Raw genomic sequence first — 14,150 nt, 5'->3', positions numbered from 1 at the left:
GTGTTAAGCATGGTCATGCTCTTGGAGGCCTTAAAACTGAAGATGTATATGAATCCACTTCAAGGCGACCATGCAACAAAGAGAAATGCACACAATGTGAGGAGTTTTTGTTGAGTACTTTAAAAGCGGCGCAAGAGCAACTGACTATTGTATAGAAAAAAGTGGAAGAGTTAAAAGCAAAGCAATCTCATTCTCAAGTTGTTGTGGATTCCTCTTCAATGGTATAATGTTCTTTTCAATCTCAATTTTTTTTAATTTACATAATTCATTATCACTTAATTATTTTAAACGTTCATTTAATTTTTCTATACAGGATTCAACTGGAAAATTGAATGCAAACGACGATGGTGGTGCAAATTCTGGTGATGGTGGTGATACTAATTCAGATGACAATGGTGGCGCTAATTTAGAGGACGATGGTGATGGTTATGCTGATTCAGAAGAGGATGCTGATACAGAAGAGGATGCTGATATTGATTCAAATGATTTTGATGATATTTGATATTTATATGATTTTGATGATATTTGATATTTATATGATTTATGGCATTTGAAAATAATATAATAATGCTTTATTTTTTATTATGAAATGTTTTTGGACAATATGAATGCTGATAATTTCAATTGAATTATTTAGGAAAATTCATTCATTTTAATAATAACGTTGGTTGAATAAAATATAGTCTCAATAGTCATATGTTCTTAAAAATTGTATTAGGCAATTGGAATTGCCAGTGGTAATTAATAAAATAAATTTCAACTACATAGATTATTTTCAATTGTCTATCCCTATTAAAAGCAGAGAATTTTCAACAAAAATATGTCGTCGAAAATATTGCTTTTTTGACTATGAATACATTATTTATGATGGAACAATTCAATTGCAAATATTACTTATTTCAACTAGTATGTAGTATTTTTGATTGCAAAATCAATTAGAACAACATGTATTTCCAATTATAGTTTAGTTTTTTTTTTTGTTTTTGCTCCTCAAAATTAATTTATTTCCAGTGGTCATATTATTTCTTATATGCATTTATCATTTTTCCATGGCTAATTTAACTCGAAAAAAGCATATTTACGGTGGCTGTTTGGAAAAAAAAGTATTTCTACCCAAGATATTATCGACGGCTAGTGACTACCTTCAGCCATTGAAAAAACACATTTGCAACGACACTTCACTTTTTTTTACTGTATTCAACAATTACAAATAATAGATTTTCTTGTAGTGAGTATAAATAGTATTGAAGGAAAATATTTCAAATATTCAACTTCCAAAATGATAAAATTAGATCATATGCACCTCAAAATAAATGAACTAAATCAAGGTGGATGAATGATAAGCATATAATTTAAACATATTTTACCTTTAATTATATATTTATTTAATTATTTTTATTTTATTGAATAATTTTATGGAAAATTATTCACTGACCACCTATTTTTCGTATTTTTTCAAAAATACACAATTCTTAATTTTTTTTTTGCTAAACTTCACTCGAACTTATATTATTTTGCACATGTCCACTTCCGTCTTCAAACTGTTAAGAGAACTAACGAAATATTATATAAATGACTTTTTTACCCCCAAATGTAAAAGGACAATTATTCACCGACCACTTTTTTTTTGTATTTTTTGAAAAATACATTTTTTTTTGTTGAACTCCACTTGAAGTTATATTGTTCTTCACCTATCCACTTCTGACTTCAAATAATGTCGTTGTGAAATGACAATTTTACTCTTATGATGTCAGTAAAGTTCTAACAGTGTTATAACTGGAGTGAATCAGTGAAAAAAATGTTAACTTCAAGTGGAGCGCTGCAAAAAAAAAATTGAAAAAAGCTAGAGAAAACCCTTATTTTATTAAATAAAAATTAATTAAAAATTATGGATAAAAATTACGTAAATAATAACAATTTGGGAAGCATTAAAGAGTAATTGATTTTGGAAGCAATTGGGCCGAATTCACACGCGGAATTCAAGGCAAAATAACCAAAATTCAATTAGTTGTAAATCCAGATCATGCCTGCGCGTGATGAATTAAAGTTCTCTCATGGCTTGTTCTATTTATTTTTTTCCTTAAAGATGAAAATTCACAATTGTAATTTAAGGTTTGTACAAAAAATTTTCACTTCTCTTTGCAAATGAATTTGAAACTAGTAAAAGCCTTTTCAACTGAAAGAACTTCCCATGATCAAAAGACACTAGTAATCTCCTCCTCCCCCCTTCAATTGCCACCGAGTATCAAACTCTTATCAAAAGCTATATTTAGAACCAAGCGACGAGAACTTTAAATGAAGAAAAAAGGCCAAAAAGAATGTTACGATCCCAGTTTTCTTCTAATATGCAGACTGGTATCTAGGCAAAGTGAAAACGTTAAAATTACAATACAATATAATTATAACCATAACAATTCCACAAGATATTCAATTCGCTCCTTATGATGTTACGGTATCACTCAATAATTTTCGGATGGCATTTCAATTTAAGAAAGTTACAGAGCAGTTGATCGATCTCCACTTGCACGGCCTCTCCAACAGCAATGGACAAACTCTATAACTTTCTCCTCCCGCAAGTTCTTGGGCACTCGGCACACGCATGTCGATTGGAAGTTGTGATCACGAGGCTGCATACATCTTAAGCAACATAAACTTTCATAACCCGGCTTTTTGCATTTTGCAATTAGATTTCGGTCTGCATGGCCATGATCCAAACAGAAATCATATAGCTCCATAGATATTTCCTTCTTTCTGTGGTAAAGGTAGAAAAATATAGCGGCTCTTCTGATGTGCTGTTTTTAAAATAGCCACAATGCCTCACATTTTCTCTTTCCATCATGTGGATCATTTTCAGCTTCTGTCATTTTTGCCTGAAATTTACGAAGCGTAGGTTCGATCAAATCCCAGCAGCCCTCCGGAGGATATTAGACAGTGTTTGTCTTTACCTTCGGCATCCTTCTACCTCTACACAATGTACTACCAAAAGCGAATATTTTTTAGATTCAAATTGAGAAGCAAAGCCCTTCTTGGACAGCCGGAACGACCAGGGATTGGGGTGTCACCCGCTTGTTCAATTTATTTTGTTATTCTCCATTGAAGTATGTCTACTTAATTTTCTTATAGTGAGGTTAAGATCCTTAAAGATGAAATCATGTTGAATAAAACAGTTGTCTTTTTGTTTTAGTTTCCCACGTGTATTTTTTTTATGATTACAGTTCTTGTTTCTCATGATTGATGGAATAATTTTTTTTTTATCTTTAATATCATGTGTTTTTACAATTAAGAGATTATTTGATTAAATCTAACGTTGATAAAATAATATTAATTTAATTTCTTTGATTGTATGATTTTCAACAAATTGAATACATAGAATGCTTAAGAAACTTTGATTCTTTGGTTTTCAATAAGATGCTATAATGCTTAAAAATTATACCTTAAAGCAAACCAAAAAAATATATATACATTAGAGATAATTACTCATACTTAATTCTTAGATCTATGAGACGACATAAATTAATTTTGAGTTATCACTCTAAAATTAGCAATTATGAAACCTTGATAACCTTTTTCTTATTGAAATTAGATGAGTGATGAAATCTAAAGAACTAACAGGACTTCCAGCTATAGCTAGCTCATCAGTGACAGATTTCAGTTGATAGTTATAGAACCTTTCTTCAAATTGTTTAACATCATTTTTAGGTGAACTTTCTTAGCACCAATTTCATATCCAAATTGTTGTTCTAAGCTAGTCCACAATTCATGAGAGGTTTTCGAGTTTACCACAAGATTGAGGATTTCAACATTGATGGAGGACATCAACCAACTCAATAACATCTGATCTTGCTTCTTCCATACAACAAATGCATGATTCTCTTGTGGAGCAACATTTGTGTTCTCAGACGAATTGGAGACATCACTTGAATTTCCTAAAGCATTTGAGAGAAATCGATATGGACAAGTTTTAGAGCCATCTAGAAGATTTTCAAGTTCATTGGCTCGAACTAAGGAGAGAATTTGAGACTTTCAGATCGTGTAGTAAGATCTGTCAAGTGATTGGAATAGTGAAGGTAAACGATGATAGTGTTGATGAGATGTTTGTGTTTAAGTTTGTTAAAGCCATGTGAAATGATTGATTATGGCTTTGATACCAAATTGAAGTTGTTTGGTTACTGAGAAAGTGAAAGAAAATCTAATAAACTATGAGAAAATTTTTTGCAGAACAATTCATCAGTTTCATTCATCTAAATTAAAAGTACAATGAGCTTATATACTGGTATCCAGAACATTCAGGATTTGTTAACTCACGTGTGAAGAATGAGCAAAGATTACAAATGATTAACAATCATTACTAACGAAATAACAGATTCTAAAACTAATTATAACAACCTTGCTGACTCAGCTGCCGCATCAGCAGAGGTAGTTACTTAACTAAAGTTATTATTCAACAAAGTCATCCATATATTCACAAGTATACAACAAAGAGAATACTAATGCAGAAGAAGAAATCAACAAACCTGAAAAAAATTCTTTAAAACAACAAAATAGCAGAAACTGCATAGGAAAAAAAGAAAAAATTGAAGCTATAAGATAGAGTGATCGATTAAGAATCACAACAAATAGAAGCTCGGGCATTTCATTTGTAGTGATTTAAAGATAGCCTTGCGAGTTGCGAACTAGAACAACCGAATTGATCACGTCATCATTGGGATGAACGGCTGAGAGAACCTCAAAATCCAACAAGTCGTGCTCCACCACCACCGGATACAAAAATGCCCTTGCCCCTTTTGCGCTCCTCACTAGCAAAATTCCTCCATCCTTCATATATTTTCTTATATGTCCAAGAATCGTCAGTTTCTCTTCTTTACTCATACCAACAAGAGCTGCCAAAAATATGCAATCATACTCCCCAAGCTGCTCTTTTACTTCCATTATATCACGAGTCAGAAACTTCATCCTCCCCTCAAACTCAGCATCCGAAGCAACAATGCTGCGAGCCACATCATTTGCTGCCTCATCAATATCAAAATTATCAAAGTGAGTGGATGTCAAGTGATGTTTAGCCATTATAATAGAAGTGAGAGGCATTGGGCCCGAACCCACAAAGGCAACCTTCTTGGGTTGCACCACTCCATTTTCACTGAGGATTGTATATTCCAACTTGGATAGCTTTACATAATTTCCATAATAAGGGAAGAGACTGAGATTATTTAAGGGTTGGGGAATTTTGGTTAGAAATGTTGCAAATTCTAGCTCCAATAGGCCTTCAGCACGGCCACAAAGAACAATGAGGCTCTCTCGCATTTTTTGAACTTCTTGTGGTAAGGCCGTTATGTCAATGGATGAAGGGATGGTACATAATTTCACAAGGCGAGAGAAGATGCTATTGACTTGCTTCGAAGGCTTTAGAGACTCAAGCTTGGATATGCTAGCATGGATTTGCATGACGCTAGCTATTAAGAGCTCCGCCGGAATTTGGCTTTCACAGCTAAGGCTTCGGAGGGAAGCCATTGATGATTGAGAATTTTATTTTTTTTTGGGGGGTGTTTGTCTTGTGGAATTGGCTAGCTATGTATTAGTATTTATAGGCGTAAGAGCTGGTAGTTTGATTGACATCATCAGATATTTGTCCATTATAATTGTCAACTTAATGGCACGTTCCATGCCCTGAGATTTTGGCCTATAGTTCATTTAAAACTTATGGGCTTAAATGTCTTCAAAATCTTTTCTAATTTGGTACCGCTTACATTTTGTTTTTTTATATTTTTGTTAGATGGAGAAAGCTAGTTAGCTAGCTAGCTAGTATTCTTTTCACACCACGGCTCCTATTTCCCTTGAAGGGTTGTGAAGAAGTGAGGAAATACCAAAGAATATTTATGTTCGCACATGAGAATGAAATTGGAGTCAAAGATATTCAACAAGGCATGGGCACCGCAGCCAACTTCGCTTGAGCTTTTCAAAGTAGCAAAATAGTGGATTTTTAATATTGTTTTTAATACTAAACAAGGGTTGAGTTTTGGCAAGCCACGACCACCCCCCCCCCCCCCTACCGTAAGCAATATCAAATAAATATTAATATATTTTGGGTCCAACAAATGGAGAAGTATATATTTCCGCGTTATATATTTAAACAAAAAAAAAATCAAATTACTTGAATCCTTAACTGCGTATTATGTTAGTTAAAGAACTTTAAAAACTTCAAATTATTAAGTGTGGTAGTAGAGTTGGCAAAATGGGTCACCGGCTCGTGTTCGTATCGTGTCAAATTTAAGTCGGCCCAAACACGACCCATTGAATAATTGTGTTAAAATATTGAGACTTAAACTCGGCACGAAAGATAAATGGGTCACCCAATAACCTGTTTGATATCTAAATATTTAACAAGTGTTAAACACATACACCCCAACATATTACACATTTACACTATTTAAAGTTTAAATTATATATATATAAATAATATTACATATCGATATCATAAATATACATGTGTATCAATATTTTACACACTTACACTATTAAAGTTTTAAATTTATATCAAATTTTATAAATAAAACACTATGTATACATCCATCTTCCCCGAAAAAATTAAAAAAAGAGAATCGTGCCCAATATTTGAGTTTTAATGAAAAGAATCTAAAAATTAATTTGAAATAGAAAATATAATCGTGTCATTGTTCGGATAAATAGGTTAAGAACTTTAACCCTAACCCGACATGAAAAAAATTGTGTAAACCCGAACTCAGTCCATTTAATAATCTTGTCAAATTTGATGACTCATACCCATTTGTTTGTATCATTTTTATATCGGGTAATCGGATCGTATTAAATTTTGTCTGGTTTACGTGCCAGTAACAATAGTACTTAAATTGGGTCATAACAAAATTAACAGTAATTTTTTTATTCCAATGTTTTCTCTACAACTGGGCCTTTCAGTCTATAAGATGGACATTGTGTGTGTATAGATATGACAGTGGATATACTCAAAAAATCTAGGTTTGTTACCACTCACGAGCCTCTTACTGGAAATTAGAAACTCGATTCGAGTTTAGGCTTTAATTTGGGCCAGTTACTGTTGATCTTTTATTATATGATATCCATCATGAGTTAGAATTTTCAATAGATCTTTACTTTTTGTTTTCTTTTTACTAATTTTTGTACCGTTTCAATAAATTACTTCTGTACTATATTTGTTGCATATTCATTAAGCGGTTGAGATGTTAGAACTTTAAATTTATGAGATAAATCAATATAGAAAGGGTTAATGTCCCTTCACCCCTTAGGATTGAGTCAAATGCACCGTCATATTTCTAAAATTTACTTAAAAAAGTCTCAGTTAATATATTTGTATTTATTAAAAGATTATTATACAAACTAATATGACATATTATAATCGGTTGAATTGATAAAAAAAATGTAAGCGGGTTTTAATTTTTTAAAGAAAACCTACTTGCTATGGGTTTTGACAATTACCAAACCCGCAATGGTATCCAGCGGATTTTTTGCGAGTTTTTACATTTAAAATAACAAATATTCAACATATAAATTTATAATAATAACCTCAAATTCTACATAACATACTCAATTTTAATTTAACCAATGTAAATGAAAAATTAAAATTTTAACATCAATCTAACACGAATTCTCAATTTTAAGTGTAAATTACACAAATCCATTAAAAAAAATCACAAACTAATATCTAAAAATAATAATTACATTTCATATTATTATTCAACACAAACTCCAAGAAAAGATCTTCATTTTATTCACCACCATTAGCATCGATCTAACATGATGCCTACAATAATAATTAAGATTAATATTTTCCAAATAATAATATTTTTCAAATATTAATCTGAAGAAAAAAATTATAATAATGAAATAATTCATGCATTAAGTTAAAGAAAAATAGTCCATAAAAAATATAATAAGTATATATAATAATCCATTAATTAAGGTAAATAAACTTAGTTTCTTACCTCATCAACAATATATTCATTTTTGGAGAATTTGTTATTTCCTACTTTATTAAAAGATTATACATCTACAAGTAACAAGTATATCAAGAAAAAAGATAGATGATTATAAGTTTGTAATGTATAATAGATATTATATTCTATTTAAGTAAAAATGTATTTTCATACCATTAAGTTGAGCACACAACCAATTTTGAGCACACATTAAAGCCTCCAACATCTTTGGATGAAGTCTGCTATTATGTTATTTGGCACTTTGCATAATTGCATTATTTTCTTTATATATTTTTTAGATTTAAATATTTTTAATTTAATTTAAAATAAATTAAAAATATTTAAATAAATATTATGGATCTGGCGGATATCCATACAGGTATCCGCCGGATATTAAGTTAATATCAAACCCACCCGTATCCAAGTGCGCATTTCAATTTGAAATACCAAACTCACCCACAACCCGTAAAATTATCCACTGCGGATGAATTTTGACAAACAAATCTAGACGGATTGATAGATTTGCAGGCACAATTGACATCCCTACCCATAATTGGAACTAAAATCCATGTCGATAATTGGAAAAAACAAATGTTGTAGCATTACTACTACAGTAGAAGAATCTAGGAATATATATATGTACCGAGTTAGTAGAGTGGAAGAAAGGGTTGCAGGCTTGCAGCTATAGCCATTAGCCAGCTAGCATATTATTCACTGACAGCATAGAAACACCTTTATTCAATGCAATGGCAATACGGCCATGACAGTCGAACACTGAACATACAAAGACCTTTACCCACACATTCAGAGAATCCAATCTCCCGTAACAATTGGTGGAATAACATTTCGAAAACTCAAGAAATTAAAGTTAGCGAGTGCAACTGTATTTAAAGAGGCAGTTGGGTAGACCAACTAACCATATGGGTAAGTCATTGAAGATTTAATGACCATCATGAATTGGTCAGCCCCTTGGGATGGGGCCAAATCTAATCTAATCCAAACAATATTATTTACATAATTAAACACAGTTAATGCTTTTTAATATTATTCAAAAGGAAAGTAGCAATATTATAAAAAAAAAAGGGAAATTTACGAAAATAACCATAAAATTTTTACTATTTTTCGAATTAACCCTCTCAACTTTTTTCTATCAACATTAGCCAAATACACGCTTTTCTCCCCAAATTACCCTTCTTTACAAACGAAAAGAAACTTGGTGCGACAAGCCCAAGTCTTGGTGCGACAGGCACCTGTCGCACTAAGCTTTGGTGCGACAGGCACCTGTCGCACCATGCCTTGGTGCGACAGGCACCTGTCGCACCAAACTTTGGTGCGACAGGCAACCTGTCGCACCATGCCTTGGTGCGACAGGCACCTGTCGCACCATGCCTTGGTGCGACAGGCACCTGTCGCACCAAGCTTCGTGCGACAGGCACCTGTCGCACCAAGCTTCGTGCGACAGGCACCTGTCGCACCAAGCTTCGTGCGACAGGCACCTGTCGCACCAAGCTTCGTGCGACAGGTTGCCTTCTTCTACCTCAGTATTTGTTTGTTTTCGCCAGTCCTTTCGTCTTTGTTCGTCTCTTCTTATTCGTATGTAATATCTTCTTCTACCTCAGATCGAATCTCATCAGACAACCCAAACAACAAAACAAAATCAGCTTTTTAATTCTCTAAAATCCAATTTCGGAATTCAAATTCCCCGGGATTTTCCATCAAAAGCCACGTTGCGAAATGCTAGGCGGGCTGTACGGATACCTACCTCCACCCTCCGATGAGGACAAACCCACCAACACAACCACCACTGTCTGGTCAATTTTCGCGCCACCACAAACCATCCTCAAGCCCCAATCCAAACCCAAAACCACCCAAAATTCTCTCCCGACTAGACCCCATTCCTCACCTGCAATCGCACCTTCCCCCGACGACGTGGTAGCGCTGCCGCAACCGGCATTGGTCGACGTGACTTCGACCGTAATCGAGGAGCACGACCCCGCTAGACCGAACGATTACGAGGATTATAGGAGAGAGAAGAAGAAGAAAGAGGTGGATGTTGAAATTAATAGAGAACTGGAGAGAAGAAGGCAAGAGGAAGAGGAAAGGGAGATGAGAGAGAAGGGTAATTTGGTCTCAACGGTTCTTTTATGGCTAATGTTGATAGAAATTTGTTTGAGGGGTTAAGATGAAAAAAACTAAAATTTTTATGGTTATTAGTGTAAATTTCCCAAAAAAAAAAGTGATGACTGATTTGAGAATATTAATGTTTGTTGTATGTTTTATTTAATTGTTAAAATTTATAGATGTATTACAATTTGATGTCTACAAGACCTCTAGATATATAAATTTTCAATAATATTCATAAATTTACCGAGGCTGGTTCATCAGTTCAACATTGAAAATAAGTCTCCTTTTATTTCATTTTTTCATCGAAAAGAGAAAGAGCTCCCAGGACGATTTGAATAGTTCTCTCAACAATGTTAAGGGCACTGGGCATAGGTCCACTATTGGACTGCTGCTAAATGGATAGTCTAATGGCAACGTTAGATGTTCTTATTAAAAAAAGGAAAAACAAAATTAGAGTGGTCGATAAAGCCCAGATCTATTTTTGATCCTTACTTTCTCTAAGATTTAAACTTGAATAGCCATTTAAATATGGCGACCTGAAAATTAATGATAAAATTTTTTTTTATGGCCATATCAACACCGATATTGCAGCTAATCATATTTCGTAAGTGTCCATTTCATTTTAGTTGGATTTTTAAATCATATTCACATGGCCGTTTTGGTCACTTCCATGATTAGGAGCCGATATTACCGACCCGCGAATTTAAGACATAGATCGCGGGTTCAAGAATTGTGTAACAAAGTTATCATTCTATATTTGTCAGATAATCGTGAAACAAATTAATGCATTGGTTAATTAATTGATGACCGGGAAATGTAGAACAAATTTTGCTATTTCTCGATACGTCATCAATAACTCTATCATCAATAGGAGAAAGTGATCCTTTGGGTTTCTCTATTTTTAATAGAATAATGATAGGGACATAGATTTTTATGTAAATTGATGTGTAAACACACTATTTCTTGATAAAAATACAAATTTGATATAATTAATAAAATGGGCCATGTGAAAGCCATTCAACCAAAGGCAATAATACATTGAATCATCATCAATTTGTATAGAAAAAGTTCATAATTATCATTATATATATTTTCTTAATCAATGAATCCTCTTGGACTCTGGAATGACAGTACTTTTGTTTACAGAGTGTATGTAGCGCAAGTTGCATGCAGAACCAGCTCACAAATATCAAAGTGCTTGGCGGCTGTAGAGAGATAAGCAATAGAAATTGAAATGGATGTACAAAAAATTGAGGCTTTTGTAAGGGTTTGCGCAGCGTTGCTCCTGCTCTTGACAGCATGTTTAGTTGGCTTGGATACTCAATCCAAGTATATTTTTTACGTCGACAGAAAAATTACTTACAAGGAATTGCATGCTCTCGGGTAAGTTATTTATTATATGCACTGGCTGTTGCATATGATTTAGGCGTTATTATTATATATTTTGGTAATCGTTTCGTTTTGTTTTGATATTAGAGCTTTGGTTTACGTTGCTTCAGCTGCTGCGGGTTATAATCTTCTTCAACTGGGTAGAAGTGTCTTCGTGAGCCGCTATCTGGGAAACTCAAAGGGGTCTTACAGATATCTGGCTTGGGTTTCTTATTTGTTGGACCAGGTAAATTTCCCTTTCCTCAAGTTAAATTCTGTTAAATTGAGATCATACCTAAAGAAAATATTGTGTTCGAAATCAATTTTTTGGAAGCAAAACACAAACTGTGAGATGCCAATTAATGTGCCGTTAGTTTTTTTTTGGCTTGCCTGTGTACAAAAAAATATTTTGTACCCTCATGGTAATTGTACAACTAGCTGGCCAATAATGGTATGACATGTATATTTTTTAAAAGATGGTAGTGTACATAGCATTTGGCACAAACTCAGCAGCAGTTGAGCACTCAGTACTGGCACTAAGTGGCATGAAGGAATTTCAGTGGATGAAATGGTGCAACAAGTTTACCAGATTCTGCTTCCAGATCGGGGGGGCTCTGGTAAGTGGCTACGCAGCTTGTGCTCTAATGGTTTTAGCGACATCCATCTCAGCCTTCAATTTGTTTAGGCTCTATTCATCAGAAAAATTTCTGCGCTTAAAGAGCACATGATGAATTTGTATCTTTACTTCCTCTTCTTCCAAGAAACTGCATTTTACTATCTTATCATAAAGTCACAGTTACTTTTTGTCAACAAATATTTCAATAATTAACTGACTTTGTCACTCATTATCAGTACTTGGTTTCTTTTGCAATAATTCAACTGATCCCTGTGCAATCCACCGGCTGTGGTTTAAGATCCTTATGAAATGAAATATAAGGACATCTGCGTAATAGTAAATTTATATATCTATACACTGCATAAAATACTATATTTTCACTGCCAGTGGCAGAACCAAGATATTGGATCGGCAAGGGCTAAAATATAGAAACATCAAATTCAAGCAGGCCAAAGCATAAAATATAAATAGAAACGAGCTAAATTTCAGATAAAATTACTCTTAATCTTTCCTATATTTCGTTTTTTGGGTCTTGGGCCAGGGCTCCCCGAGCCACCTGGTAGGTCATTGGACGTTAAACCGCTCTTCCTAGTGTTGAGATCCCATGGACATTAGTAAATGTTAATGGATTTGGAGTAGCTTGTTTGTATTACGTGTAGTTTTTGAACTTTTCTTGACCGATCTCCATATTCTGCTATAATTCTATAAATTTAGATAATGTTTGTTTTTTTGTTTGAAATTGGAACGTGTCTGAATTTGGTTGAAATTTGAATAGGTCTATACACATATATCTGAATGACATACTTTTTTTTTTCAATATCTTAATATAAGTGTTAAGTTGTTTATTTTTCAAAAATAAAACTTTGAAATATGATATTTTGACATATATAACATCATAAATATTAACAATACTTATATTTTATTGGTTAAACACATGACAAATTATAAATAAGTTATTTAATTAGTTAAAAAAATCGATAATGTTTACCTTAACAAAGCACAAAAAACAAAATATATATCTAACACATTTTTTTACATTAATATATGATACTTATAATGTTACTTTTAGTATATTATAATGATTTTTTTTCTAGTTAATTACAAAAGCCAATCAAGACTTGTTTAATCATTTGAATTAAAATTAATATGTTAAATAAAATTCAAAATCTATTATAACAATAGTAAATATAAATACAAGGAGATGGGCAAATTATAAAACACACTCACGTAAACTTCTATTATGTTCAGAATTTTTATTCACAAAGAAGAAAAAATTAATAGTTCAATACACGCATATAACAAAAAGAAATGAATAAATAAAAAATATTAAAATAACAATTTACATAATAGGAGATAAATTTATTTAATGGGAATATTAATGAGTGATAATATTAAAGTTTCATTTAGATGTTTTTGCCATTCAGATAAAAGTTAGAATATCTAATTTTTTTCCATTCAGACCTAAACATTTTATAATCATATATAAGTGATAGAAAACAAACAAATTAAAAGTGATAAATGTTTGAGAATAAGTAAAATTAAGATTTCAAATAAAAAACAAACAACATCTTAGACATTTTGTCAAATCAGTGATTAGGTTTAAAATTCGATAGAAGCTGCCTATAATGGAGAAATTACAAATGTTAGTGGATTGTTATTTAAAAAGAAAAAAAAAGTAAAATGAGAAACCCAAATGTAAAATATACATAAAAATAGATAAATTTCAATACAAACTGTTATTCTCCGTGAAAAATCTTTCCAACCCAGGGTGGCCAGAGCCAGACTTGTACCTAGTTCTACCTCTGCTCTCCGGAGATCATTTGTTCATAGTATCAATAAATTGCACCATAGCATCTCCTAAAAAATAGTAAATACTATCCCTATCGTGGCCAAAAAAGCTACAATTGTGCGGTGATTGCTAGCCAACAAACGATACGAATCAATAAGCCCTTCGAAGGAAATAAGTGCTTAGGTTCCATCATTTTCCCTGTACCGATCTAAAATACAAGACATAAATTTGGTTTTGTACCCATCAGAATTCAGTGACGTACAGCACAAGAAGTTATTAGGAAAATGGA

At 32.7% G+C, this 14,150-nt stretch overlaps 2 protein-coding genes and 1 pseudogene across 3 annotated transcripts; 1 reads left to right on the top strand and 2 right to left on the bottom strand.

Annotated features, from left to right (window-relative positions):
* Nucleotides 1-2,495: 2,495 nt before the first annotated feature.
* LOC102609651 (protein BUD31 homolog 2-like) lies at nucleotides 2,496-2,954 on the bottom strand (annotated as a pseudogene).
* Nucleotides 2,955-4,411: 1,457 nt separating this feature from the next.
* LOC102609958 (nicotianamine synthase) lies at nucleotides 4,412-5,528 on the bottom strand. Its single transcript, XM_006474574.3, has one exon. The coding sequence runs from the start codon at nucleotides 5,506-5,508 to the stop codon at nucleotides 4,648-4,650; it is 861 nt and encodes a 286-aa protein (XP_006474637.1). The 5' UTR covers nucleotides 5,509-5,528; the 3' UTR covers nucleotides 4,412-4,647.
* Nucleotides 5,529-11,121: 5,593 nt separating this feature from the next.
* Nucleotides 11,122-12,307, top strand: LOC102621880 (CASP-like protein 2C1). Of its 2 annotated transcripts, none has more exons than XM_006483111.3 (3): nucleotides 11,122-11,471; nucleotides 11,565-11,703; nucleotides 11,933-12,307. In XM_006483111.3, exons 1-3 carry the CDS (start codon nucleotides 11,323-11,325, stop codon nucleotides 12,182-12,184), a joined length of 540 nt encoding a protein of 179 aa, XP_006483174.1. In that variant the 5' UTR covers nucleotides 11,122-11,322; the 3' UTR covers nucleotides 12,185-12,307. The 2 variants fall into 2 exon arrangements, with proteins under 2 accessions (XP_006483174.1, XP_024956792.1); XM_025101024.2 differs by having other exon boundaries at nucleotides 11,329-11,471; nucleotides 11,588-11,703.
* Nucleotides 12,308-14,150: the final 1,843 nt, after the last annotated feature.

The sequence above is a fragment of the Citrus sinensis genome, chromosome 9, assembly GCF_022201045.2.
Source record: "Citrus sinensis cultivar Valencia sweet orange chromosome 9, DVS_A1.0, whole genome shotgun sequence".
Taxonomy (NCBI): domain Eukaryota; kingdom Viridiplantae; phylum Streptophyta; class Magnoliopsida; order Sapindales; family Rutaceae; genus Citrus; species Citrus sinensis.
Note: the sequence above shows the minus strand (reverse complement) of the source record. Positions and strands in the feature narration are given on the sequence as shown.

Excerpts from the sequence above, each read along its gene's own strand:
- LOC102609958 (XM_006474574.3), bottom strand. The coding sequence starts at position 5,508 with ATGGCTTCCCTCCGAAGCCTTAGCTGTGAAAGCCAAATTCCGGCGGAG.
- LOC102621880 (XM_006483111.3), top strand. The coding sequence starts at position 11,323 with ATGGATGTACAAAAAATTGAGGCTTTTGTAAGGGTTTGCGCAGCGTTG. Across the intron at positions 11,472-11,564 it reads AAGGAATTGCATGCTCTCGG|AGCTTTGGTTTACGTTGCTT; the intron begins GTAAGTTATTTA and ends TTTTGATATTAG. Across the intron at positions 11,704-11,932 it reads TTTCTTATTTGTTGGACCAG|ATGGTAGTGTACATAGCATT; the intron begins GTAAATTTCCCT and ends ATTTTTTAAAAG.